Below are 27,844 nucleotides of genomic sequence, written 5' to 3'. Positions count from 1 at the left end.
TTCAAAAAAAAAAAAAAAAAAAAAAAAAACTATGAGCTAGTTATGACAATTTTCTCTAAAGAATGTAATCTAACTTAGTAATTGAACTAAACTGAACAGAGCTGAAATGAATTGTTTATGAGATAAGAATATTAGTAACTGAACTGAAATTAAGCTGAATAAAATAGGTCCTTATTTAAGAAAGTATGATATTTTTTTTTTTTTTTATGTTGGTAGATCGGTACGTGAATCAATATATCGATGAATTACTCCCTAACATATAATGTCTCATGGACATAACACACTCTCTTTGTTAGTTTTATTTATCTCTTCATTATGATTTTAAAATTATACTTGAATTTTCATTTCTTGTTATAAATTAGCAATAATTTATGCAAATTTTTTCTAAACAAATAAGGACACTTAGAGTACCGTACCTTGTTACTTAAAGATACGACAAGAATTGAAAGAAGAGAAATGCTCCTATATAAGTGAAATTCAACCCCATTAATTTATACACCATACCACATTACATTTCATTTCTTCCACCAAAAACAAAAACCCCTCCAAAACTCCCTCATCATGCTTAAACCCCACCACCACCTCTACCACCTCCTCTCCCTCCTATTCCTCTCCCTCCACCTCCCATTTACCCTCTCCACCACCGCTCCCGCCGATATCGCCGCTTTAAAATCATTTAAATCCTCCATCACCCCCTCATCAATCCCTCCCTCCTCCTGCCTCTCAAGCTGGGACTTCTCATCCGACCCATGCTCCAAACCAATTACAACCCACTTCATTTGTGGACTCTCCTGCTCATCCAACCGACTCACCTCAATCACACTCGACTCAGCCGGTTACTCCGGCACTCTCACCCCCCTCATTTCTCAACTCACCCAACTCATCATCCTTGACCTCGGTCAAAACTCATTCCATGGCTCAATCCCACCCTCTATCTCCTCTCTCTCTCTCCTCCAACAACTCACTCTTAGATCAAATTCCTTTTCTGGCCCTCTTCCTTCCTCATTCTCATCCCTTAAATCTCTTCAAGAGCTTGACCTTTCTGGTAATTTACTCACTGGTATTCTCCCTAATACTCTCCATTTTCTCTCTCATTTGACCAGGCTTGACCTTAGCTTCAACAGATTCTCCGGTAATCTCCCTAAATTACCCCCTAATCTAATCGAACTTGCAATCAAATCAAACTTATTATCTGGGTTAATCTCAGAATCCTCCTTCTCCGAGTTGACTCAGCTTGAAACGGTCGAACTCAGTGCTAACTCGTTCACCGGAGTTTTACAATCATGGTTCTTCCAACTTCCGGGTTTACAACAAATCAACCTCTCGAACAATAGTTTTACACGTGTCGAGATCTGGAAGCCTAGGAAATACAACTCATTAGTAGCCGTTGATTTGGGGTTTAACAAAATCGAAGGGTACTTTCCTGTGAATTTGACGGAATACCCTGTATTAGCCTCACTTTCGTTACGGTACAACCGCTTACGTGGAGCAATCCCATTGGAGCTGAGTAAAAAGGCGAGTTTAAAGAGATTATTTCTTGACGGAAATTATTTGACGGGGATTCCACCGGCGGGATTCTTTCCCGGTGTCGGAGAAGAATCTCCGGTGGCCGGAAGTTTAGGGGATAATTGTCTGCGGGGGTGTCCACCGAAGTCGCAGCTATGCCTGCCTTTGCAAAAACCGATGTCAGTGTGTAAGCAAGTTTACGGCGGTAAAAGACATGGCAAAAATTGAATAGTCAACTTTGTCGGGAAAATTAATTTATTTATTTTGATAAATGTTGTTTGAATAAATGACTTTCTACTTGCTGAGGTGGCGCGTGGGGGATACTCTTTGGTGTGAAAATGTGAATTTGGGCGTCGATGAGGTTAGGAGGGCGGTAGCGTGGTTTCGTGGGCTTACGTGGACAACTGAGATTTGTGGTGTTTTTGAAGGGTTATAAACTAATTTGCATGCGCGTGTAGATTTCATTTCTTTCACTTTCAGTTTTGCTTTATTTATTTATTTATTTTTTTTTTTTTTTTTTTTTTTTGGAGAGGATGGGTTTTTTTGTGTAGTGTAGGACTATGCTACTTTGTAAAAGTGTATAATAATGTGTATATTAGAATTATTCAAATAATCAGATTTATAGTAGTGTATTCATTACTTGTCGTATGAATTTCTTTGTTTAGTCATTTTAAGATTGTCAATTAATGTAAATGAATAAAAGATTTGATGTAAGTAATGAACATAAATATCAAATTAGGGATTGAATCTTTATCTACAACTATGCTCTTTTAGGCCACCATATAGCTTTTACAGTATATAATATATACCTCCGTTACATATTATTTGCAACGATTTGACATAAAGTAGAGAGAAGAAATGTCTAATCGTTGCAGATAATATGTAACGGAGGTAGTAAATAAAATAAGGAGTAAAAATTAGTAGCAATAAACATGATACGTGTTAGTGTGTTACATGTATATGCGCACTGCTCAAATTTTCACAATATTGTAGGAAATAACTCAAAACAAGTACTAGTATTTAATTTCAATTGTCTATTCCCCTTTTGAGATCTAGCTAATGTTTTTATTATATATTATGTCCATTTTTTATTTTTATGTTCCTTGATTCCTTTTCTTATAAGTCTTTTTTCTTTATAAATAATTTTATGAACTGATCTTAAAGATGGCATATCACTTGGTCATCTATTCTAATTGTAAGATGGGAAGAATATATTCAATTTTTCTAAAGTAATCACTTTTGCTAAATTATGCCTACCCATACCATAGCTTTAATCAATTTATCATCTTTAGTAAGAACATTAAACTATAGTCACCTTTTGACAACCTTTGTATTAGTAATAGCACTATAGCATATGTACCATTTAATTTAGGAAAAAGATATATGCAGCCCTTAGGGTTGCATATAAGAAGCTAAAAATGGAAAGAATTGACAATTAATAAACATTTATTACACCGATTTACTCGTGAATTGTCGATAAATTCCCAACTTAATACTAAAAAAAAGTATATTAAATGCTTATATGCAGCCCTAAGGGCTGCATATAGCATTACCCATTTACTTTAATTTATTAAGCGGTCTCAAGTATACAAATACTCAAACCAATTGAGTAGTATAATACTCGATCTTATATATTACCCTTGTTTTCGAATTGTTGCAACTGTTTAATCGAAACATTATTATTTGTTTGTCACTACCGGTACATAAGTTTGATTATAATTTTATAGTTGAGGTATTGTATTTTTGGTCTTTAGTAGTTTAGTGTGAGCCACAAGGACGGAAGTGAGGATTGATCTCAAAATTTTCTAAAATCAGAAAAGAAGTTCTAACCATTTGAGCTATCCCTCACTCTCTAATCGAGACATTGTCCATATTGAAAAACAAAGATTCACCCCGTTGCCAAGTTGGGTAAATGTCGGTAGTAACAGCATCGCATGTCATCCATGCAAATACAAAAACTATTACACACCCAAAAAATTAAATAAATGGTGGGTCCAAATATAAAAACAAAATTTTCAGTCCAGATATGTTGTCAATTAATTAAGCTCCAGGTACAGACACTGTTATTACTCCGTAGTTTGATCGATCATATGATACGGAGTGATTAATTAATTTGACTGTAATAATCTTGGATAAAATAAAATGACCAATATTCAACTATACTGTAAATTTCGTTGATCAAATTTATCACATAGTTTATTGTGAGTTAGACTTAGAAATGACGTTAATTGGAATCCAATGACTGACTGGACTGACTTTAGTCAGAAATCTTTTTATAGCTATTACTCCGTATAAATCATTGACATAGTACGGACTATATTACATTTTAAGATGATTTTTCTAGCACTCGTATTAAATTACTGGATGACTGTTTCTCGCTTGTTTGCAACAATTGCAAGTACTACTGTACTAGTGTACTTTTTTTTTTTTATGATCATCCAAACTCTTAATTAGACTAAAAATTCTTTATTGTGTGTGTATATATATATATATATATATATATATAAAGAAAGTTGTATTTCAACAATTGTATGGTGAAAATTGAAGGAGTTTAGATGTATATTACCATGAATTGATATTTCGGTGAGACAATAATCAAATAAAATGAAATTTACAAGATTGAGACAATTTACCACTCCCTACATACCATAATATAAATCCTATTTTCTTATTTTAGAGACCCAAAATGTTGTTCATGTTTTTATTTTTGAATAGTTTGTAAAGATCATTACGAGTATACCCTTATTTTTAAACTTTATTCATTGTACTTTTTAAACTACCTTTGAATTTTGCACATATTTTATACTTTTTTCACTTTCTCTTTCTAACTTTTGTCTATAATTACACTCTTCACATTTATTAATGTACTTCACTCACTTTTTCCGTCTATTTTTCAATACTGTGAAAAAACACAAACAAGAACTGTATATTGAGACGGAGGGAGTAGTATGTAAGTTTAATTTTTATTTGTATCTAAAGAGCTAGAATTATTATTCAAGTTAAACTGCCTGGAGTTTAGCTCCCTAATGCTTGTTAATCGTAATTAATAATTAATAATATAAATGTTATTTGTCATAACAAAAAATGCTATCTAGCTTATGACATGATTAATAACCTATCAACTTTACATAATATAAATCAATCTGTTAATTGGTTTATACTCCATACTTCATATTAATTTATTTTTTTATCCGTTTAATTCGTTTATTATATATAAAGCATACTTTTTTTTTGAGAAACATATATAAAGCATACTTTGATGTAAGTAAAAATAAATCTTATAAAACAAGTAATGAAATTTTGAGAGTGGTGCATTCATAATTGCAGATGGATGAATTGAGAAACTTGAACTTAATGATTTTTAACTTTTTTATCACCAAAGATTAGTAATAGTGTATACAACTTTTTAATCACCAAAAATTAGTAATAGTACGTGTATTATAATATACAAGTAGAGTATATGTGAGATGTCTCCTTACAACTTTATTTACAAACATCATAGGGATCGGACCAATATACAAATACTTCACCCGTTTCTTTAATATTGCAATATGGAGGAGGAATTATGCATCCCAAAGCACAATTTAAATCTTAAAATTGTCACGACGTACATATTTAATCCCTAGTCTTTTAGGGAGGTGATGGGGATGATGGTTATGAAGTAGGAGGAGATGGTGTTTTAGGCGGCGTATCAGGAGGGTAATAGACCGGTGATGGTGCAGAAGGCGGGGTTGGATCAACAATTAGAACAGGAGGAGATGAAGGTCTAGGTGTATCAGGAGGGTAGACCGGTGATGGTGGAGACGGTGGGGTTGGAATAATGGTTGGATCGTCGATTTGAATAGGAGGAAATAATGGTTGTGTATCGGGAGATGGTGGTGGTGGATCGATGACTAGTATAGGAGGAGATGGGCCGAGATATGAAGTTGAAGGATATGGTGTTGTTGTATTAGGTAAATCAGGAGGATAGACATGTGGTGGTGGAAATATTGGGACTGAAGTTGAAGGGGCTGCTGGTGGTTGAAAATAACAATTTGCAATCTTACCGCCTTTATTCTCATCAATTGGAGGCGAACCATATTCAGGAGATGATGGTAATGATACCGGAGGACTACAAATTGGCTTACATGAAGCACAATCAATTGTACAACCATTAGGGCAAAACTCGGGACAAACATGCTCTAAGTTATAGCACATTTTGTACTTTTTGATCTTACATGATGCTCTCATGAGATGGTTCGTGTTCCCTTGAGAAATCGCGGCATCTAGCAAGACTGTCAATGACAAAAGAAAACACCCTAGGTAGAGTATCTTGTGTAGAGCCATTTTAAAGAATTTGATTAGTTCTCAACTGATGGGTTTGTACTTTGTAGCATCATTGCAAAACAGCTTATTATGTAGAGGTGTAGGCATCCAAGTTGATAATTTACTATTAATATTAATTCCCTAAGATGTCGGGTCAAGGCGTTAATTAAACACAAATTAAATTATATGTATATACATACCTTCATTCAATGTCATCTCCCATGTATATATATTGTGCATATGGCGGTCCAACGTAAATAAATGGCTAATGATGAACAAGATATATATATATACTTGTATGAAAGTTGCAGAAAATACAAATAATTAAGGACCTTTGATTGTTAAGTCTGCAATGCTTCTTTGTTTTAATACTTGTATAGTTGTATATATACAACTTGGGATCACCTAGCTTAATCATTTAGTTTGAAGAATCTTAATTAGAGGTGTGCAATGCTAATTAGTAATTACAATACAAGCAAGTAGCTAGCGCGATTGGATTGGAGCTTCTAATATTGTGAATTGTGATGCTTAATTATCGATGAAGTTGATTATCATTTAAGTACCGAACATAAACCAATTGGATATAGTGTGATCACAGGGTTAAGAAATAAATTAAGACTTAATTCTTGAATGGAGGATGCTTAATCCTTAGACATCGGAGTTATTTTCCTTTTGGGAGCATTGTCTGAGTTAATTGGAGCCACTTTAAGTAACGGACTATTAATCAGTAATCTACTAATCTTTAAAGCTATGCAAAATTCAAATAATTAATGTTATTTCTAGCAACATTGCATATCATCATATCCCTACTTTTTCAAAATATGAGATAACTCTTATGACTAATGCTTAGATAATTATGTCCTCTAAAATATTTATTTACTTAATTGCCCCATTAATGTTTATCAACTCCTTTTGTACTCTTAAGAATAGTGCCAAGAAGAATGCTTTGTAACAAGCAGTCCCTCGATTTCAAGCAAGTAACCAAGTTTGGAGCTATATTCTATTTTTGATAGGGATAATATATATTTACTTAATTAGTTGATTAGATAATATAACTATATATAATATAAGTTTTGACAAATAGCGCGTTTTGTGTGCAGATGGCCACACCATGTAGCCGCTTGTAAAATAACAAATTAACACCTACAACATTGACCAAGTAGCCTAAATACTGACCAACTCCTAAAATATTAATCGAGTAACCCTTGTAACATGACAAATAACCCTGGTAATACTAATTAACCCCCAAAATACTAATCGAGTAAATAGTAACTCTTGTGACATTGACCGAGTAACCCCTATTATAATAATAAAAAAAAAAACTAACGAAATAATATTGTCAACCATATACAAGAACTTCTAAAATGCAAAGATAAGTGTTTGGATTGGATCTCAAATGTAAAATGGGTAAAGTCTCAAGTCTGTAAACCCTTTAAGGGTCCGCCCTAGGATGTACTGGGTTGGGTCGGACCCTATTATTTTAGGGCTGGGTCGTAAACCCCTCCAAAAAAAAAAAAAAAAAAAAAAAAAAAAAAAAATTAAAAAACCTTCTTTCTCTTTCCTCGAAAAAAAAAAAACAAAAAACTTCTCTGTTCTTCGTAGTCGGCGAATTCAGAGACGTCATCAGTGTGTATTTTTCTGTTCAATCTTTAGCTCGGGAAATCATTCAATATGGGATTGAAAAACATCAGGTAATCTCCTACCTCAAAAACTTATTAGAATTGTTAATTTTTTTATGAATTTGGGGATTAAAAATCTGCAAAATTGATGTCTAGGTCGGATGCTACGAAGAAAGCAGATCGGAAATTTGAGAAGAAACTTGAGTTTTATTCGAGTAATAATTCCTTTTTCAATTACTGAAATGTTATTAATTTTCTGGGTTTTTTCTTTAAATGTTTGAATTGGTTGTTTATGATTCTGGGTTTTGTTTAAAACAAGTGCAGAAGTCAGAGATACAGTTGCTTCATTGAGTGTTACGAAGGCGATTACAAAGGTGAAATTTCTAATTCAAGCTTCATCTTTGTTGTCTTTCTCAAGCTTAATTAATTTGCAGTAAAAAATAAAAAACAAATACATTGTAGAATCCAAAAAAAAAAAAAAATTAAAACTTTAGGCTATGATAGAAATAATTTGTTTATTACCTTTGTTATGGTTAATGGTATATGTATATATAATTATATAGTGTATTGTTGGAGGCATTATGGTTGTTGGCAATTGAGATATACAATGCACTTTGCAGTTGTAGTTGTAGCTTGTAGCTGTACATAAGAGAAGTAGCAAAAGTCGATTATAAATTGGCGTGGCTGTGCTAACCGCCACCCTAAGAGCAAGGGCGATGCATTGGCGTGGTGCCTAGGGTGGTGATCGTTGTTAGAAGGGCATACACATTAAAAACCTGACTGTCAAATGTCATACCACCACTAAATGAATGAGTCTAAACTCTGAGTTCTTAACACTTTTATCACCACAACCATAACCAATATCAGGAGCAATGTGATTATTTAGAAAAAATAAAACAAGGGAGAATGTGTGAGCACCTAATTCTGATAAAGGAAGGCAACGACAGTGGAGGGGGCGAGGTTGATCCAGAAAATCACAATGATCTTGATCCAGAAATATGGCCTCTGCCTACTTTGCTATTACTGTTTGGTGAATTGGGAGGTGGCGTAGTTGTGTAGTATTTTAATCAATCGAATGCAAGTTGTTCCCGTGGATATAAATATATTTCTACAACTTGAAAGATTTGAGGAAGTTTGGAGGGTTTTGGGTGATAATGCGATTAGTGATAGTGCAGCATCTAGAATGAGGAAGATCCAAGTCAGATGGACTGGTGATAGCCTTTGATAGATCGCAATAGCATATTTGTATTTGGATAATTTCTCTGATTATAATTAACTCTATATTACTGCTGCATTTGGTCACTTGTGTTCTGTTTCTTTTGTTGCCAGAAAAGCAAGAGTGCAAGAAAACGGGAAAAGAAATTAAAAGCTTATGACCTATCCCTCCTCAATGAAGTCTTACCTGAGGTGAAAGAATCACAACCTGCTCCTCCACCTAAAAAATTGAACTGCAAATCCAGACAGAAACTAGTGTGAGTGGCTAATTCTCTGTTTAATTACAGTTTTTTTTAACTTGATTTACTGATATATCTATTGATGGCAGATTGAAGGAGACAGAACGAATGGAGCCTGTCTTAAAACATCCTGCTTTCCAATCCGATCCATTCGCTGCCATACATCGGTACCTGGTGAACACCCAACCAGCTCCTAAAGCTGAGCCTGTAAAGAAGAAGTCCAAAGACGATGCAAAGAAGAAAAGGAAGAAGAAATCAAAATCTTCTTCAAAACCACAGTCCATGGAGATGTGAATGGCAAATTTGGGTGTATTAGCAACAGCTTTACTATCGATCCCTCTGAAGACATATCCAAGAGGTCAAGCTTTGCTGATGTGGGGCTATCATCATCCGATGGAAAAAGAATTTAGTCTGCTTGTTGGCTTGATTATCCATCTTATATGGAAATTTTTAAAATTATCAATAGGTCATGTAGTAGTTCTTAAATGAAAGAATCATTGCAAACCCAACCACATCAACAGTCTTTTATGGCTTTAGGTGAGTAGATGTAGCAATGTCTTATCAAATTCGAACTGCAGTTTTTGTATGATTGATTTTTTTTGGGTAGACATCTCAATCGATTACATAAGTTTTCTCTTGGCTCTAATATGAATTAGTTATCATGAAACTTTTTCATTAATATCACTATATGGAATAGAAATCGTACATATTAATAAACCAACCTCTCCTTATTTTTCCTGACTTCACTACGATAGCTAGAAAGTGGAGACATACTCATATAGGAAAACTCTTGGCGCATAGTCCCTATGTATTAAGGATGCAAATAGGATGACATTTTTGTAAATAATGGGAATGTGAAGGTGTAAAATATGATGGCAAAAAGTACCACTACATGATAGTACATAAAAAAATACTATTCAAATAACTTATACTTTAATGGTACATACATGTATAATAGTACACAAAAATGTACCACTATACTAAAACAAGAGAGAAAATGTACCACCGAACTCCAGATTGCCTTCCTATGTGCATGCCAAATACATAGGTCCTATGTGCCTAGAATTATAGGAATGTAAAGAAAGGCTTCATGACATTTTAAGAATGTTTTTTTTTTTTTTAAAAAAATGTTTAATTTTCTTTACATAAGTTATTATTATTTTTTTTTCTTCTTTTTCATAAGTTATCCTCATGCAAGTAAGCAAAATTAGTACTACCTCCGTTACATATTATTTGCAACGATTTGACATAAACTAGAGAGAAAAAATGTCTAATCGTTGCACATAATATGTAACGGAGGTAGTATATTCACATTTAAGAGGAACTTGATGCAAGACTAAACAAAAAATTGTGGATGGAATTTAAAATTTTAGGTTCTAAAATGTTTGTTTAAGATGTGTTGTAAAAGCGAAATGATACCAACAAAGTCGCACCAGTGGTCTAGTGGTAGAATAGTACCCTGCCACGGTACAGACCCGGGTTCGATTCCCGGCTGGTGCATTCTTAAATTTTTTGCTCGAATGTATCCATGACAGAAGTTCAAATCTTCATTTTGTATTTAGAGTTTAATTTTTGACAGAAGTAAAGATAAATCATGACCATAAATCTTCATATTAAGGTAATACTAATATACTATTATACTGTACTATATTACTATGTGAATTATGTGAGAGGATTAACGTATAAGCAAGATCGTGCATATAAAAATCAAAGAGGCAAGTCTATATAAGATTACAAACTCTCTCTCCTGAGTCCTGAATGAGGTCAGGCATAGGTTACAATACAAAGAACATCGCTGTCCTACTAAGCCTACAGAACAAAAAAACATTGGTCCAACATTGAAGTCGCACCACCTATCTACTCGCATTTGATTGACCGATATATATGACGGACAAAAAAGAGTGCAGCACGGAAGCCAACCATTCCAAGCATAAGGAAGAAGCCATAGCATATGCAGGCCATGTAGCCGAAGAAAAATGATGTCTGCATGAACCCAGACATATCAGAACGGGCATAATAGTAGTATAGGCAATAGCCATATATAAATAGCCCTGTAGAACCACCGCATAGGAAGGACCTGCCATAACAAGTACCAAATCAGTTAATAACTTAATATCATACTAACATGATTGCATCGGTAATACAGACTTATCTACTATATTAACGAATCCAAGATAACATGGGGGAAAGTCGGGAAAGCAACAACGCAGACATACAAAAGAGACATAAGCACCAATGAACTTATTCCTAGAGTTTAATGAAAACGACGACTTTCAAACTCACTAGCATGGCAAAAGCATAGAAATAAATCATACAATATGAATATACCATTCATGAAATAATCAGACATAAGCGCAGAATACATACCTCCACCACCACTCATGGTCTTCAGCAGCAAGTTGGAAGTATGTCAAAGCAACAGTAATGAAAGCAGTGACTATAATCAAAATAATGAAGACAATGAACAAAATGCTATAAATTGTGTAAATCCTGTGTCCCCAAACACTGGCAAAGATGTAGTAGAGCTCTATGTATATCGCACTGAATGGTAAAAACCCAGCCATTGCCATCTGAGGAAGAGTCCCTCGGTACCACGGCAGTGGTGGAATTTCTCTGGGGTACTTTGTTGTGCGACAGGGAGCTTGGAACTCAGCCTTGCTATTCTTTCCAGCGATCCCACCCAATACAAGCAACGGTGAAGTTACAAGTGTCCAGATAAGAAGTATAACCATTATTGTGCCAAATGGAAGAGCAGCAGTAGCATGGTATGCTATCGCAACAGTGTTGAGGAAGCAAAAAGTGAGAAACAGAGGACCACAGAACAAGAAACCAGTCAGCAACAGATTCCTAACCTGTCAAAACAAATGGGGGAAGCAATCAGTAAGCTTTCTGATACCATTTAATCAATGGGATGGAAAGGGGGTGAATCAGATGGAAGGCAGAAGCAGAGAAACTAAGATTTAGCATGCCATATGCGGTAGCACATACCCAGTTTGATCCTTCTAGCTGGCAATAAAAGGAGGTTGCAGTATAACCAGCAATGCCAGATGTAAGAGCATAGATAACAACCAGTGCTGTGAACAGTGCTCCTCGGTTGTAAGGATAAAACACTCCAACTAGTGCAAGCAAGAATATGAATACCGTCCTGAGAACACAGAAGATACAGGTCAGATAAATATTACAACATAGACTCCCCTATCCTCAAATGATGAAATAAATCAAGACAAAAGAAAATTTAGGTACTTACAGAGTAAATAGCTGAGTACCAGATCCAAGAGCAGCTGCCAGCACTGATTTGTACTTGGGAAACCTGAACACATCCCCATGAATATATTTCCAACCAGTTTCTTCCTGGTCTTCAGCTGTTTCTTCATCGTGTGCATACCTTTTCAGTAGAGAAAATGATACATTAGATTTACAATAAATGATACAAATTGACCACATGCCTTGGTAAAAACAACTACTTGGCTATCACTTATATAAACATTCAATCATCAAAGTTGGAGAAGCTGCATGGTATCCTTAAATACAAACAAAATAATGAAAAGTTTAAATCAGCGATTCTTACTTAACAAAATCATTCTTAAGCACTCGCATGAGAATTGTGGCAAGGAATCCAGTCAGGAGAAGCACTGTGACACATGAGTTTATGATAGAGAACCAATGGATCTCTAAATGATGAGGAAGAGAGGAAGACTGTGAGTATTTATCCATTCTCTTCTCAAATGGGGTGTTTGTCTCTTTCCACTTCACAGAATACATAAATTCTACATCCACTTCCTTATCATCAGTAATGTCCACCAAAGAGTTGGGATCAGTTCGGACATTGATTTCAATAACACGGTCCTTGTTGTAGAAGATGTCAAAATGGATATGCTTATATAAATAATACTTGTACTCGCTTGGATCCAGTTTGCCCTCCTTGTCAACTTTGCCAAGGAACCCCCAGATTGGCAAGTCATCATAGTACATTTGAAAATAGTAATCTTTGGCTACTGCATCTCTAAATTGAACAATGTCTTCCTTTGACAACTTTTTCTTGCAGATGACTTCTGAGTCCTTGTCCACAAGGAAATCAAGCTTGTAGGGAGCACTGACTAGACGATCTCCATTTAATACTTCACCAAGAGCTTCTTTCTTCTCCTTGACATGATCTGCAATTCAGAGAAAATAGATCTAGAATACAGCAATACACAGGTGAAACATGCACAAATGACTAAAATAGTTATTTACCTGGAATACAAAATGGAAGATCAAAATATCGATATGTTTCACTGAAAGAAAAGGACATAAAAATCAGACAGCAATATCAAAGCCAATATGGATCATCAAATTCAAACAAGCATAAGCAATCAAAATTAAACCAACTCAATTAACCAAAAAGAACATTCACAATACAATATAAAAAAAAATCCTGTAATGTTGAAGCTCAAGCCTTTGTCACACGCGATGAATAAAATCTAGTCCTGCTTGTCAGTAATTATTTACTGGTTAACCATTAGATGTGTTATTGCTCAGTAACATTCTAACAAAAGGAGGCCTACATTTAAAACCCACATATCTATGACCTTCCAAGTAGAATAATTACCTCGTACAAAAGCAGAAGACAAAGCTACAAACAAGGGATGAGCAAGTTCTTACGACCAGATTCCTAGGACTAGACACTCAATCCCAGAAGACGAACTTTTTTGCATTCACAGCTCAAAAGTCTACATTTACCCAAATCTACTTCAGAAAGTAAGAAAATTACAAACCAAAAACTGAACAATATCCCCAAATTCTCCAATTTCAGTCAGAGGTAACTTCACAACCAATATAATTCACACTTAGCTACAAACTTTGTATTTAAGACAGCATATAGCAAAAAGTCATCCTAAAACAACACAGCCTAACGTAACATATCGTCTTCTTGTTACATCTGTTTTCAGTCACTCAAGTGTAAGTTAGATTCAATATAAACCCAAATCCCTAATAATTGAGCAAATATCTTAGGTGTAGAGTATTTAATAGCCTGATTGCACATTCTCAAAAGTTAAAATATCATTACCTATTATGGTGCATTGTATTTGTATAGACCAATATCAAATAAAATCGAATTTCAATATCATGCAATATCTGCATTTAATAGTAACCAAATAAAACAAACCCTAAAAAGGAAAGTAAAATTCCTTCCAAAATCAATTCAAACATGAATCTTGAACAATTCACCATTATTCTATGAGCTTAACACATCAGATCACAATCAGGACAACCAAGCATGATCCAACCACTAATCCAAACTAATTACACTATAACATCATCAATTTCTCACATTGATCAAATTAATCCCAAATTTCACATCACTAGACTAAAATTCAACATATTATCAACGCAAAGATAAATCATCTTAAATCGATAAAACGAAATCTATTAATCTAAACTACAAAATTAGAAACACAACCAATTCTCACATAAATCAAAACAACGCCAAATAATTTCCTAAGCTCAAAAAATACAATTACTTCACAAATTAACAACATAATTAGCAAAAATTAGGACAATAAACGACGAATTAGGAAAGAAAGTGACCTAGGGTTGTGGAAAGGGCCGACTTTGTTGGCGTAAAGAGGAACTTGTTCTCCAGCTTTGTAACGATGATTAGAACCATCGGATCTCACTTGAATAAAACCAGAAAAGAGCAGAATAACAATGGCCACCATTAAAGTGGCCTTGGATTTCTCCATTGTTGCGCAAAACCTTAGTTTCTCTCTCCTCTTTCTCTCTCTTGAATTCTCGAGTCAAATCGCAGAAATGTAGAGAAGAAGGGGAAGAAAGAAAGAAAGAAAGAAAGAAAGATTGATCTGAATTTGGGTTATTTTGGGCCACCGTTTTATTGGGAATTTTTATGGAAGGTTGGTTTTTTTTTTTTTTTAAGTTTTGTGGGTCCATGTAAATATTTTTTAATTTTACTGTTTGAGGAAATATCCAAAGGTAGAAAGTTGTAAGTAACTCATGAAATCATGATTGAAATTTCTTTATTCAATTTTCTCAAAAAAAAAAAAAAAAAAAAAACAAAAAAAAAAAAAAAAATCTTTATTCAATTTGTGTATAAAGTTTTGCCCTAGAGGGTGACAAACTGATAATGCAATTAAATTGGTGGTAATTTATAAAGTTGAGATTGGTACAAACATGACGACAATCAATGTAAAGTTGTGATTTAAGCGCATATTCTAATTCAAGTACAGTTTATATGATTTGGTAAACATAAAATAAAGGGAGTACATGAGAAATGTGACTTACATCTTGGAATTACTAGTACATGGATGAAATAAACAATATACTCGTATTAACTAGGCATATATCAATTGTTAACGGAAAATTAGTAGTGGTTGCGTATGTTCACTTTACATGAATACGGATTACAGAACATGTCTATTATACACCCGAGTGTACCTAAAAAACACGAACTCAGTCACTTAGCAAAATGAATGCATATTAACATTCAAGATTGTTATTTTACACTTGAAAGCTAAGAAATCAATTGGACTATTGGGCACAAGTTCAAGGATATAGTAACAATTGTGACATGCACTTAATTTAGTTTCTTGTACAATTAGGCTACCTTGTATGTTAGAGTTGGTCTTCTTCACCGTCACTTAAGTGCTTGTCCTTTTGAAAATCCATTAAATACATTTAATGGAAGTTTAAACATCCAAATTTTATTGGGGGGATGACAAAGACTATCCAACTATGTGAATGAGCAATATTTCAACCAAAGTGGTGGGTTGGCCTAATTTTGATAACAAGTTTATAACATATTCTCGTCACATTATGCCAATACTAGCTAAATCATAAATCCCAAGAGTATACCAATTTCATTTACAAATTATGAATTGTACTAGCTTAAAGTTGTATTGTTTAAAGCACTAATGTAATGGTTAGCGGCATTGAGACTAATTTTTACTTTAAGAAGAAGAAGAAGAAAAAAAAAAGGGATGGTAACTCCTTCAAGGCCATTATTCATAATAAGTGACAGGAGCAACCACCATCATACTCACATATTGGAAGAAGTGGTAATGCTCTAGTCTTGCCGTCTTGGCAATGTTGATGTTGGATGGGACAACTTACAATCACTGAGAAGATGAAGCTGCTGATTTTTTTTACTTCGGGTGTTTAGAAGATGACAGGAGTAAGGGGCTGTGAGAAGGTATCACATTTGCACTGATGTAAGTTATCGATCACATTGAAGTGTATATAGTATATAAAGTTCAAAACTCGAATCCTTATGCTGTATGTTTACTTTCAAATACGACGTGGTGTTGCACATTTTTTATTTAACTCAAAGCTCTAAATAGAAATAAGCTGAAATGAACAAAATTAGGTTGTATACACTTGCACACTTGGAATCTGGAGACCATGTCCTGCCAGAGATCGATAGAGAGCTCAAAGGATGAAAATTTCATACAAACAAGGAGAAAGATGATGGAAAAAAGGCATATAAACAAATTTGAAATTTCATAAGATATAACTGAATTAATGTCAAAAATCTCTTAACAATTGATACAACTCTAGTATTCTATTACATGACATAATTCTCCAGAACTGAAACTATTTTCTTCATCCAGCCAATTTTATAAGAAGAGGATTTGGGGGCAAGATCTCGTGTGTAGCTAAAACTGCAACGGCAAAGATGCAGATCAAGTTTAAAAGAATACTTCTCCCTGATGAGATTAGAAGTCGGTTACAACACCAGATGGATCATTACTGGTGATGGTGTACAGAACAAAGACGACACCGGCACAAACCTATAGTTCCATCGCTTATCTATTCACATTTGATAGATCGGTAAATATGGCGGACAAACAGAAGTGAGGCACGGAAACCAACAGTTCCAAGCATGAGGAAGAAGCCGTAGCAAATGCAAGCCATATAGCCGAAGAAAAATGATGTTTGCATGAAACCAGTCATATCAGAGCGCGCATAGTAGTAATATAAGCAATAGCCATAGATAAATAGACCAGTGGAACCACCACACAGGAAGGCTCTGTCATAAAAAGAACCAAACGAGATTAGAATCATGACCACATCAGAGTAGAGGGAGATTTAGTGCGATCTTTCCCCTCCCAACAGTTTACAGGGGATCACAAAGAGGAGACATGACATCCAAGACATTAGACAAAAATGAGAACAAGCAGTACACAGGACATTTAAGTAGATGAGTATTCCACAAAGGATGTAAAAGTCCTACAAGAGTATGTTTTGGCATGCTAATGTCAGATATTGACCATTCTTTTACAGTAATAAATTTAGGGTAGAAATCACATCTACATATTGGCCAGCCAAAATGGGTCATGGACTAGAACCCGCAGGAAAGTTTAGCATGCATGAACACTGCATCTCCAGCAAAGTTTCCTAATCCACCTTCCACACCCAAAAGGGCAATTACTATGCACAATGGTGCAAACTCATCCCCTTCACCTCCCTTAGGCCCCTTGCCAAAACAAAAAAGCAATGATAACATGATTATTGTGTACTCCTCACACTCCTGTACATCCTCAAAGTAAGTCCACAAAGAATACATGGCCTGAACATGTGATAAGCAAGTGGGCAATGAAAATAATGATACAAACTCAACTATCTGGGAAAGTTCTCCAACTTTATAGTATGTGAGTCAAAAAGCATCAACATCATAGTCTGTTACAGTCCACAATCCATTTTCATACCATTGAAATAAGTATTTTCCAAAATAGAAGCTAATAACATCACAAGGATCTCACAAAGTGGAAAAAGACACGCACAAGCAATCACAGAAAGCAAGAAAAAAAACACCTTCTCCATCATAAAATGAATGATATGAAATGAAACCACCACCACCAAAATCAAAGCTATCTAGCATGACAGTATCGTTGGAAGTATGTCAAAGCCACTAATGGGAAAAGGCATGAAGACTTAAATCAAGCATATATAAAGCCAGAAATTATATAAATAGTGCATACCTCCACCACCACTCATGATCTTCAGCTGCGAGTTGGAAGTATGTCAATGCCACAGTGATGAAAGCGGTAACTATAATCAATATAATGAAGACGATGAACAAGATGCTGTATATAGTGTAAATCCGGTGACCCCAGACACTGGCAAATATGTAGTAGAGCTCTATGTAAATTGCACTGAAAGGCAAAAATCCAGCCATTGCCATCTGAGGAAGAGTTCCCCGGTACCATGGTAGTGGTGGAATTTCTCTAGGGTACTTTGTAGTACGGCAAGGAGCTTGGAACTCGGCTTTGCTATTCTTTCCAGCAATTCCACCCAAAACAAGCAATGGTGATGTCACAAGTGTCCAGATAAGAAGAATCACCACAATGGTCCCAAAAGGAAGAGCTGCAGTAGCATGATATGCAATTGCTACCGTGTTTAGGAAACAGAAGGTCAGAAACAGAGGCCCACAAAATAGGCAACCTGTCAACAACAGGTTCCTTACCTGCAAGAAGGAAATTTTACAAAAAGATCACACACGAGTTGTTTCTTTTAAATTTTATCTGGTATCTTTTATCAAAATAATTTAGTCTTTCCAAAGAAAAGATCATACCCAGTTTGTTCCTTCCAATTGACAATAAAAGGAGGTTGCAGTGTAGCCAGCAATTCCAGATGTGAGAGCGTAAATGACAACAAGGGCTGTGAACAGGGCTCCTCGGTTATATGGGTAAAACACTCCAACTAAAGCGAGTAGAAATATGAAAAAAGTACTGAAAAAAAAAAAGTGATGTAAATGTTAGATCACGTAGGATGAAGTAAATACATAGGATGGCATTAGAAAACATGTTGATGCACATATGTGGAAGAAAACAACAGTAGAAACTTACAGGGTAAACAGCTGGGTGCCAGATCCAAGAGAAGCTGCAAGTAACGATTGGTACTTTGGAAACCTAAATACATCCCCATGGATATACTTCCATCCAGTTTCTTCCTGATCTTCTGCTGTTTCCTCATCGTGTGCATACCTTTAGGCAAAAACAATGAAGCATGAATTTTAAAAATTACATGATCACTTAATAGCATGCCCAGATATAAACAAATATCCAGACCAACTCTCCACTAATCAACCAGGAACTCCAGCGCAGTTAATAGATACAGTATATATGACTGAAAGAAGGGAAGGGGAGGAAAGCTTTTCGATTCTTACTTGACAAAATCATTCTTAAGAACTCGCATAAGAATTGTGGCAAGAAATCCGGTGAGGAGGAGTACAGTGACACATGAGTTAATAATGGAAAACCAGTGGATCTCTAGATGACGAGGAAGAGAAGAAGATTGTGAATATTTATCCATCCTCTTCTCAAAAGGGGTGTTTGTCTCCTTCCACTTTACGGTGTACATAAATTCCACATCGACATCTTTATCCTCAGTAATGTCAACTAAAGAGTTGGGATCAGTTCGAACATTGATTTCAATAACACGGTCCTTGTTGTAAAAGATGTCAAAATGAATATGCTTATACAAATAATACTTGTACTCGCTTGGGTCTAGTTTGCCTTCCTTGTCAGCTTTACCAAGGAACCCCCATATAGGCAAATCGTCATAATACATTTGGAAGTAGTAATCTTTTGATACTGCATCTCTAAACTTAGTTACTTCTTCCTTTGTCATTTTTTTCTTGCAAATAAGTTCTGAATCTTTGTCCACTAGAAAGTCAAGCTTATAAGGAGCACTGACCAGACGATCTCCATTCAATACTTCACCTAGAGCTTCCTTCTTTTCTTTCACATGATCTGCAGTTAAAAATAATTGTTAATTTTGTCCAAAAGAAGAATTACACGTGCAAAGTAGTAAAACCGATTCAACTAATGTGTACCTGGAACACAGAATGGAAGATCGAAATAGCGGTATGTTTCACTGAAAAGAAAAACCCATAACTATTAGACTCTGTCAACAAGGTAATGAACACAATCAATTCTAAACATTTACATTCAAAGATTTTCATATGAAAAGTTACATGACAATCATAAACTTAGCTACTGTAAGGAACTTGATGGTGAAGTTGCAAATAACAGTTTAGTGATGGCCGTTTGATGTTCATCCACACTTGGATGCATGTCACTAAATTACTATATTGGGGCAAGAGGACATGGTTAGTATGCATGCAACTTTCACTAGCTTAATTCTAAAAATAGAACCCAAATATGAACCTCTGTAGCTATAATCCTAAATACAGAGCTCAAATCAGCAACACTTTCCCGATTGTAAGATTCTCGACGTCGACGGAATAACCCCAGAAATCTACATCCCCCACTAGCCTGCTACTCCCTCAATTTACAAGTTATGTAACAACACTTCAATGCCTATTACTTCTAGGTTACTAGTAGCATCATCATTCCAATTATAGCAATATAAAGACCTGCTATACCAAAATAGAAATCACAACTTTTAATTTTTTCTGAAATAAGGGCAACAATCACGACAAAAGAGAACCTTTAGTTGAAAAAAAAAATTAAGATCTCAACTTCTCTACATTACAGTTTCCAGTCAAACAATGATCAAAAATCACCCAAACACACTAATATAGCACAAAAATCAACAAATAACTCATCATTTACTCCAGATTTCAATCAAAACTCAAGAATGCATAAATCTCTAGCAAAATACAATACATTATCAACATTTTTTTTATAATGTGAGATCTATAATCAAATCAAAATTCGCATAAATCTCAGTAAAAATGGCCGATCAAAGAGAAGGAATGCGAAACCTAGGGTTATGGAAAGGGCCGACTTTATTGGCGTAAAGAGGAACAGCTTCACCAGCTTTGTAACGATGATCAGAAGCATCAGATCTCACATGACTAACACCAGAAATCAATACCACTGCAAAAACGGCCACCATTAAAGTGGCCATTGATTTCACCATTTTCTTCAAAATCTATCAATTTCTCCCTCCAAATCACAGAAAAAATACGGAATTGAAGAAGAGAAATCGAGAGAAAATAGATCGAATCTCGAGATGAAGATTGAGAAATAAGGGTTTTAGATTTGATTTGTAAGAAAAGGGAGTAACGTAAGAGATAAAATTGGGGGAGAAATTAAAAAAAAAAGAAAGAAAGTGATAGAATGCCGAAATTAAGTAGAGAGAATTATAGTGTGGGGTTTTAGTGTGTAAGCTCTTTCCCACCGACGCTTCTTTCTCTCTCCTATTTCAAGTGTGGTGGGAGTGAGAAATGGGAGATCCAAGATTTGGAAACGTGACTTTTCCGTGACATCAATTGTCAACGAGTTATGGTATCAATCCCGTTATCAGATCTCTGACTAATATGGAGTTCGAATCAAGTCGGGTCAAAAAAAATCATACGGTATGAATCTAATAAATGTTTAAATATACTTGTACCATTGTTTAATACACTTTGGCATATATGAATATGACTTATCAAAGAAAGGGCGGATATAATCTAATAGCCCAAAACCTAATACATACATATGTTTTTAATACAAGTAGTATTTATTATTCTTATTGTTATGGAATAAACCGAATACATAACTACATACATATGTTACCTACACGTGCTTAATTGCTTATAATTTTATAAAAGCTATTTGCTCTATTCTCACTCTTTTGACATTTTACAATATGTAGTATATGGAGTATGCAACATGCTAGGTCAACTTCCATGCCCTTTTTACATCTCTAACTTTGAAAAAAGAAAAGAATCATAATCTCTATTAAGTCCAACAAAAGAAATGCATACTTTTCCCTCAAGCAACCAAAATAAATAAAAGAAAAGGAATATAAATTAGACTTCAACATGAAACTTTTGAAAAAAGGTTTATTATAAAAGAAAGACAACATTTAGTAGTATGAACACTTTGGCGGGAAAGGCAAACTGTACCTACATGATGCCTTCGCATTTGTTCTGCTGCCATGCAATCATGCACAAAAAAAAACTATTGAAAAATTCGACAAAAAAAATAGACATTTTACATTTGCTACAATCTATTTGATGAAATTAAAAAATTTCATCCTCGATCACAATGTATTCTACCATCAATGGTGCAAGTCTTTGTAATTTGTAAAAGCTTTCGAAACTTGGGGAGGCCGGGGAGTGTCTATCATGTAGCACCATCTTAGAGACTTAGATATTCTGACTCAACCAATTAAGACCTTGATAAAGTCCGCGGCCAGATATTGCAGAAGCATCCTGGATAAACCTACAACAAACACGAGATCTATAACTATGCTGCTCTTAGTAACTTTCAAATATGTGAAACAATCATTTTGGTTGATCTAGAATGACAGTTTACCATCTGTGATCACGAAGTAGATGTAACCCAAGCTTGTGAGCAACCTCTGAGACTGACATAGCATTTGGAAGGTCTTGCTTGTTGGCGAAAACTAATACCGCTGTATTAGACAGTTCATCCTGCTACAAAGATATACTTTCTATCAGCAAGTTGCGCCTATGATGATAATAAAAAGTTTAACAACTATCAAAAGCCTGAAAGGAATGACATGTCAAACACCAAGAAATTTAAGTGTAACTATTTTCTAACCTCGGTGAGAATCCGGTGAAGCTGATTACGAGCTTCTACAATTCTTTCTCTGTCAGTGCTGTCCACTACAAAAATGAGTCCCTGGGTGTTCCGAAAATAATGTTTCCATAATGACCGAATCTGGGGGACAGATAAGAAGTTAGTTGTGTTCCCTCATTGTGCAACAGTTTAATACTAAGAATTTAAAAATGCACTTCTTGCCCATTTGTATAATCACAGCAAAAGAGAGTAAGAAAAGGTCAACAGCATCAGAAGCACAATAGTGGGGATTGGGGGAGAATAATCGCCACTAGATGAAACAAATTGAAGGTTGTCTGGTACAGGCCAAATAGAGGGAAGTTGGTATGAAAAAGTAGTACGATGAAGAATGTTAAGACAAAAGACAGGATCTGTCAATTACCCTTTTTATTTATCTCTAATCTTTTTCAAGAAGGGTGGGGAAGGGAAGAGTAGAGAGCAAGAATAATATGCAGATACCTTCTCTTGTCCACCAAGATCCCACACAGCAAAGCTTAGGTTATTGTATTCGACTGTCTCCACATTGAAACCTGATCCAAATTGGGAAATGCACAGTTAAAATCAAAGCAGTTGCTGAATTAGAATTTCTACCGTCTACTACCTTAACATCATGCAAAAGAAACAGCACATGGAATGATTATACCATACCCGCTAATACTTTCATACTACCTATTCATAATTTATCATAAATTATAAAGAGTAAACAGATATTTCTCCCTTCCCTGTCTCCCAAGAGAGAGAGAGGAAAAAAAAACCACTAAAGGAAAATGAGCTGAGCATGGATGCATGCTGACATAAACTAGATTTGTAGACTGGTTAATACCTATAGTGGGGAGTGTCCGTACAACTTGTCCGAGCTTGAGCTTGTAAAGGATTGTTGTCTTCCCTGAAGCATCAAGGCCAACCATCAGTATCTTCATCTGATGTTTAGAGCCCCTCCTTTTCATAAGACGGGATGTGCCTACGCCCATGGAACAATTAAAAAATTTGACAAGGTGGAGAATTCAAAATATCCAAAACAAACAAAGGGACAAAAGTGCGATGATCACATCTTCCCCATCTGCAAATTATATATACTGGAAGAAAGGCAATAGAATTGGATTCTCATAAAGGAATAAATATAAAATATTGAAAAGATCTACTGTCTTGAAACTAATTATTAGTTTGAAAAAAAAAAAAAAAAAAACATTTTTATTCACATGGTCAATTAAAATATTTTATTGCAAAGAAAGAGAGTATTTAATTCCCAGCTTAAACAATCAGATGTTACCTGGAAATTCAGCAGCAAGCTATGACCTATTGATCTTCAACATATCAAAGTGTGTACACCATTCTCAGTAGTCAGTAATAAAAAATAAAATAAAAATAAAAAAATAAAAAAAAATTAAAAAGTATAGCAATAACTTGAGCTTTATTCTCTTGAGGAGCAAACAGTTGGAAGAATCATTTTCCACATGCTTCAGAATATATATTTTTCTCCACTGTTCTACAGAAGTGTAAAGGTCATGAGAACAGGTATCGATATGAAAATTTCACCATGCATTGAATTATTATACTCAACATCATACCCAAAAGTATATAAGATTCAACAAAATCTTGGAAGAAGATATGTTTGCATTCAAATTGCACTTTTACAAAAGGTTAGTTCTTCTGCTTGAACTGTAGTCAAAGCATCCGTACTTGAGCTTTAAAAACTAAGACAGAATAACAAACTTTACAAAGAGCAAAGATAGCAGCTTGCATTCAATTCTTTGAGGCAGACTGGAATATGAAGACAGCAGTCAGAACACCGACCAGTCCTGTTACTGCAAGAGCCACAGTTGGCAATGGGGATGTGAGCCCAAAGTTCTGCAGTTCGGGTTAAATCATCAGAATTAGAAATTGGCATTAACTTTTTACATGAATGAAATAACTTGTCCACAACAATGAATCACACAAATTCAGTTGCTAGAAGCTGGAAAATATGAGGAAAAATAAAACCTTAATTCTACAGAAAAAAAATGGACTATATATCACCTTAGAAAATTGGGATACACACCTGATTGAAAACAGTTTCAGTGATTTTCAAATTTTGTAGAGTATATGAGAGGTACATGTCAAGAAAGCAACTTAACGAAGACATTTTTATTATAACAGCACCAATAACATATTTTTTTCCTCAAAACCCTTTGTCAATACTACACCAATATCAGAGTTATACACTTAGTCACTTACACTAAAAAGTTAAAAGTACTAGCCAATATTCACGAGTTGTACTTATTTATATAAATCTAGCGTCAATCCGATTGTATTTTAATTATAAAACTAGAAACTTTAAATGGTTCAACTCCTTGTAGCCAGATTTGAGTCCTCATAGATATGTTTGTGTTTTTTGCATGGATGAAAGGGAAATTTGTTTCTTGTTTGCATGGATGAATAAAAGCGAAAAATAGTATAAGGGTAGTTGTCACTACATAAGCCACATAATATAATCTCTTATTACCACCGTCACAGAATAGTCATTATTTTTACGTTACTTAGAGAAGGGGCCTAAGAAACTGATGAGTTTGTGGGTTACAGTGATTTATACTTTTCCTGTAATATGTTTAAATTTTCAATTAAGCCCCAAACAAATGTACATTTTCCTTTCCAAAAACATTATTACAAGGCTCATATCCATCCATCATTCAAGGTAATACATAACTTAATATTAGATCCCTTCCAAAAAGATGAATATGGAACTGCACAGGTCTCAGAGCTAATCTTGACTGACGGGAAATTCTTTCAGTTTTCGTGTTCAAGAAGTTTACAAGTAGAAATACACACTCTATTGGGATATCTACAGTCTCTTAGCCCGTTGAACTTAGGGATAGTGCCATGTGGTGCGAAAAATCTCAAGTAAAGTAAACAGACATACATTCCTCCAACCATCAGAATTGCGTACAAAGGTTGGTGCACAAGAGAATCAAAGCACCAATTTTATGGTAGGAAGAGTGACACTGGTAAAGTATGACAGATTGACAGCCAATAGGAAAGCTACCAATTGTTAGCCATTCAAATGATGAGAAAGGGTTATTGCATAATATGCATAAAAAGTAAAGGGTTTGGAGAAAAGGGAAATTATGAGATGCCAATGGAATATATATGTAATAATGATCAGAACTCCATACCTCAAGAAGACCCTTGCCAGTTGATACTTCAACAGTAATTGCAACAGCAAAGCCAATCATTGCAATCCTTCCTAACCAAACATCCAAGCCACCCTCATTTGCACTTTGCTGACACTTAATAGAAACTGAATTTGATTTGTGTACAGCCTTCAATTGAGCAGCGCTTGTCCGTATCACTGGCAAGACAATTACAAGATAAGTTGCTAGCTAGAGATAGGTTGATTCAATTTTCAATACCTAACATTTTTTTAGGTGCCAAACCCCCACGATGGCACTACACCAAGCCACCACCCACCCAACATAAGAAGTAAGTAACTCAATGCAAAGTAGTAATTAAGCTAGTGAATTTTTTCTCGATGGAGCCCAGGTGTGGGGGTGGACACCAGAGAAGAGATTCAAATAAACAACAGTTTCCATGATCAGGAGCAAGAACTTTTGGATCATGAGTCTAAATGCTAGGGTCAGCCAACATCCATGATCCAAATTTAAAATTATGAAGATGGAAGCTTTTTACAAGCTTAGTACACAGATCATGTTTTAATAGCAATATCTGACCTTACTTCAAAGCTAGCCAATACATCAATCACTAGCAGCAACTTAGTGACCGATGTTAACATTATCTTGGGAATGGAATAAAGTAAGACCATTTAAAGTTCAAAGCACATTCACCATATCTTCATTAACTGAATTAATTTTACACCATCTGCTCTCACTTTCCTCGTCCCTAATAACCAATACACCTCCAATTAATTATTGTCGCATTAAACCAATCGATCATAATCATCATTATGCCAAGATACCTTTTAATATAATTGTAACTCTCCCATCCTCCATTCCCATTCCCACTCCTTATTTATTAAGTCACTAGTCACAATCTCCTATCTTTTTAGTTTTTAAAGAAATACAAAAACATTTTCATACATCCTGAAACTCCCATTCTTCTAGAGTCATAGTGGTGATCAACAGCAGTCAATCTAACAAAAGATCACATAATAGATTCAAAGGCCAAATTTTCGCCGCTAAGGCTTAATTGCTTTCACAACAGCTAATTACAATATACTAACCACCATAAACAATATACTAAGAGTCTGTTTATGATCGCGATTATTGCCATAATCAAACATAGCAATTCAACCACATTGTAACTGGAACATTGAGTTCAAAACCCAAGCATCAATCAACCTATGAACTACCTCCTGAACACCATCAATGCATCCAAAAAATTCCACCAATCACCCCACTAAATCAAATGACCTTAACATCAAAACACAAAACATTAAACCCTCGAATCGATTTCAAGCCGAACCTTACCACAAACATTAAGAACAACATACATTTATGAAAATTCATAGAGGCATTACCAAGTGGAGAACCCCTCACAAAAGATGTAGCATTTCGAGCAAAATTTGAAGTGGGTATCCTTGAAACTGTACAAAGTCTTGGAGAATTTGGAGTACAAGCATCTATAGTAAGAATTGAAACAGAGAAATTGTGAGAAATTTCAAACATTTCTAACAACCCAGGAAAAATAAAATAAAGAGAAGATATTACCATAGACAGAGAGATTAAAAGAAGCAGAAACTTGAGAAACAGCCATGTTCTTCTACAAATTGAGTGGCTAAATTCTACCTCACCCTTGTTTTTTCTTCTTTGATTATCTTATCTTATTCAGAAATTAAGTTCAGCAAAGGCTGAAGGTAGAAATTGGAGTATGTAGGAGAAGAAGGGAAATGTTTTTCGTTGGAGGAGAAGATGTACACGTGTTTTGGGGGTTAGAGAGTAGAGACCAGGCATTCCAACTTCCAGCTTGTAAGTTGCCACTCTTATCCATAAACAAAATTAAGCACCAAAAAAAAGGTTAAGCATAAGCTTGGAATCTAACCTTTTAGATTTAACCCGCATTATCTTTTGAGATACTTGAATCCACTTAAATGTTTATTTCACCATAAAAACCTCGGTTAAATCATATACAATATTTTTACAAAGGATCTTGCTAACGAATACACTCGGGACGTTGGATAAACATTTAAAATATTTCCTAAAGTGGTATTAAGTTGGGAATGCATGTCAAAATTACACGTTAATCAGTGTAATTCATGTTCATTTTAATTTGATATTTTCACTTTTAGAAATCAACTAAAGCATAAAAAATGACTCAAATTGGCTTCTTAAGCATGATTAGTTCGCTATAAAAGAGATAAGATCTTGTATACAAAATGTAAATCAACAAAACAATTTTAAAAGCTAAAAATAAGTTCGTTGGAAATTTGGAATCA

General features: G+C 34.9%; 5 protein-coding genes and 1 non-coding gene across 6 annotated transcripts; 3 read left to right on the top strand and 3 right to left on the bottom strand.

The window, feature by feature from the left end:
* Positions 1-513: 513 nt before the first annotated feature.
* LOC145558956 (uncharacterized) lies at positions 514-2,145 on the top strand. Its single transcript, XM_081620333.1, has one exon. The coding sequence runs from the start codon at positions 562-564 to the stop codon at positions 1,732-1,734; it is 1,173 nt and encodes a 390-aa protein (XP_081476459.1). The 5' UTR covers positions 514-561; the 3' UTR covers positions 1,735-2,145.
* A 5,181-nt stretch (positions 2,146-7,326) lies between these two features.
* Positions 7,327-9,470, top strand: LOC145560315 (uncharacterized). Its single transcript, XM_081621571.1, has 5 exons — positions 7,327-7,502; positions 7,587-7,645; positions 7,755-7,804; positions 8,760-8,902; positions 8,974-9,470. Exons 1-5 carry the CDS (start codon positions 7,483-7,485, stop codon positions 9,176-9,178), a joined length of 477 nt encoding a protein of 158 aa, XP_081477697.1. The 5' UTR covers positions 7,327-7,482; the 3' UTR covers positions 9,179-9,470.
* An 843-nt stretch (positions 9,471-10,313) lies between these two features.
* Positions 10,314-10,384, top strand: TRNAG-GCC (transfer RNA glycine (anticodon GCC)). Its single transcript has one exon. It is a non-coding gene; the product is annotated as a tRNA-Gly (tRNA).
* Positions 10,385-10,565: 181 nt separating this feature from the next.
* On the bottom strand, positions 10,566-14,716 carry LOC145558954 (transmembrane 9 superfamily member 3). The gene is made up of 7 exons (XM_081620330.1): positions 14,453-14,716; positions 13,118-13,158; positions 12,453-13,038; positions 12,132-12,269; positions 11,873-12,029; positions 11,252-11,736; positions 10,566-10,961 (listed from the first exon to the last, which is right to left on the bottom strand). Exons 1-7 carry the CDS (start codon positions 14,605-14,607, stop codon positions 10,742-10,744), a joined length of 1,782 nt encoding a protein of 593 aa, XP_081476456.1. The 5' UTR covers positions 14,608-14,716; the 3' UTR covers positions 10,566-10,741.
* Positions 14,717-16,359: 1,643 nt separating this feature from the next.
* Positions 16,360-20,959, bottom strand: LOC145558934 (transmembrane 9 superfamily member 2-like). Its single transcript, XM_081620309.1, has 7 exons — positions 20,610-20,959; positions 19,716-19,756; positions 19,047-19,632; positions 18,727-18,864; positions 18,453-18,609; positions 17,860-18,344; positions 16,360-16,907 (listed from the first exon to the last, which is right to left on the bottom strand). The coding sequence occupies exons 1-7, from the start codon at positions 20,765-20,767 to the stop codon at positions 16,688-16,690; spliced, it is 1,785 nt and encodes a 594-aa protein (XP_081476435.1). The 5' UTR covers positions 20,768-20,959; the 3' UTR covers positions 16,360-16,687.
* Positions 20,960-21,663: 704 nt separating this feature from the next.
* LOC145558051 (ADP-ribosylation factor 1-like) lies at positions 21,664-27,363 on the bottom strand. The gene is made up of 9 exons (XM_081619202.1): positions 27,120-27,363; positions 26,930-27,031; positions 25,569-25,744; positions 24,166-24,267; positions 23,243-23,405; positions 22,879-22,949; positions 22,402-22,521; positions 22,153-22,271; positions 21,664-22,059 (listed from the first exon to the last, which is right to left on the bottom strand). The coding sequence occupies exons 1-9, from the start codon at positions 27,163-27,165 to the stop codon at positions 21,984-21,986; spliced, it is 975 nt and encodes a 324-aa protein (XP_081475328.1). The 5' UTR covers positions 27,166-27,363; the 3' UTR covers positions 21,664-21,983.
* Between the last annotated feature and the right edge of the window lie 481 nt (positions 27,364-27,844).

Source organism: Chenopodium album, chromosome 9 (genome assembly GCF_948465745.1).
Source record: "Chenopodium album chromosome 9, dcCheAlbu1.1, whole genome shotgun sequence".
NCBI classification, from domain to species: domain Eukaryota; kingdom Viridiplantae; phylum Streptophyta; class Magnoliopsida; order Caryophyllales; family Amaranthaceae; genus Chenopodium; species Chenopodium album.
The sequence above is the reverse complement of the archived record's forward strand: the minus strand, read 5'-3'. Positions and strand labels throughout refer to the sequence as shown.

Bases quoted from the DNA above. Each gene is read 5' to 3' on its own strand.
- LOC145558956 (XM_081620333.1), top strand. From the start codon at position 562: ATGCTTAAACCCCACCACCACCTCTACCACCTCCTCTCCCTCCTATTC.
- LOC145560315 (XM_081621571.1), top strand. From the start codon at position 7,483: ATGGGATTGAAAAACATCAG. The intron at 7,805-8,759 runs GTGAAATTTCTA...TTTTGTTGCCAG, and splicing joins TTACGAAGGCGATTACAAAG to AAAAGCAAGAGTGCAAGAAA. The intron at 8,903-8,973 runs GTGAGTGGCTAA...TATTGATGGCAG, and splicing joins AAATCCAGACAGAAACTAGT to ATTGAAGGAGACAGAACGAA.
- LOC145558954 (XM_081620330.1), bottom strand. From the start codon at position 14,607: ATGGAGAAATCCAAGGCCACTTTAATGGTGGCCATTGTTATTCTGCTC. The intron at 12,270-12,452 runs GTAAGAATCGCT...TCTACTGAAAAG, and splicing joins CTTAAGAATGATTTTGTTAA to GTATGCACACGATGAAGAAA. The intron at 10,962-11,251 runs GTATGTATTCTG...TTGTTATGGCAG, and splicing joins GACCATGAGTGGTGGTGGAG to GTCCTTCCTATGCGGTGGTT.
- LOC145558934 (XM_081620309.1), bottom strand. From the start codon at position 20,767: ATGGTGAAATCAATGGCCACTTTAATGGTGGCCGTTTTTGCAGTGGTA. The intron at 19,633-19,715 runs GTACACATTAGT...TTTTAACTGCAG, and splicing joins TCTTCCATTCTGTGTTCCAG to ATCATGTGAAAGAAAAGAAG. The intron at 18,345-18,452 runs GTATGATCTTTT...TCCTTCTTGCAG, and splicing joins AATTGGAAGGAACAAACTGG to GTAAGGAACCTGTTGTTGAC.
- LOC145558051 (XM_081619202.1), bottom strand. From the start codon at position 27,165: ATGGCTGTTTCTCAAGTTTCTGCTTCTTTTAATCTCTCTGTCTATG. The intron at 25,745-26,929 runs GTAATGCCTCTA...TTGTCTTGCCAG, and splicing joins TGTGAGGGGTTCTCCACTTG to TGATACGGACAAGCGCTGCT. The intron at 22,950-23,242 runs GTATTAACCAGT...AATTTGGATCAG, and splicing joins ACGGACACTCCCCACTATAG to GTTTCAATGTGGAGACAGTC.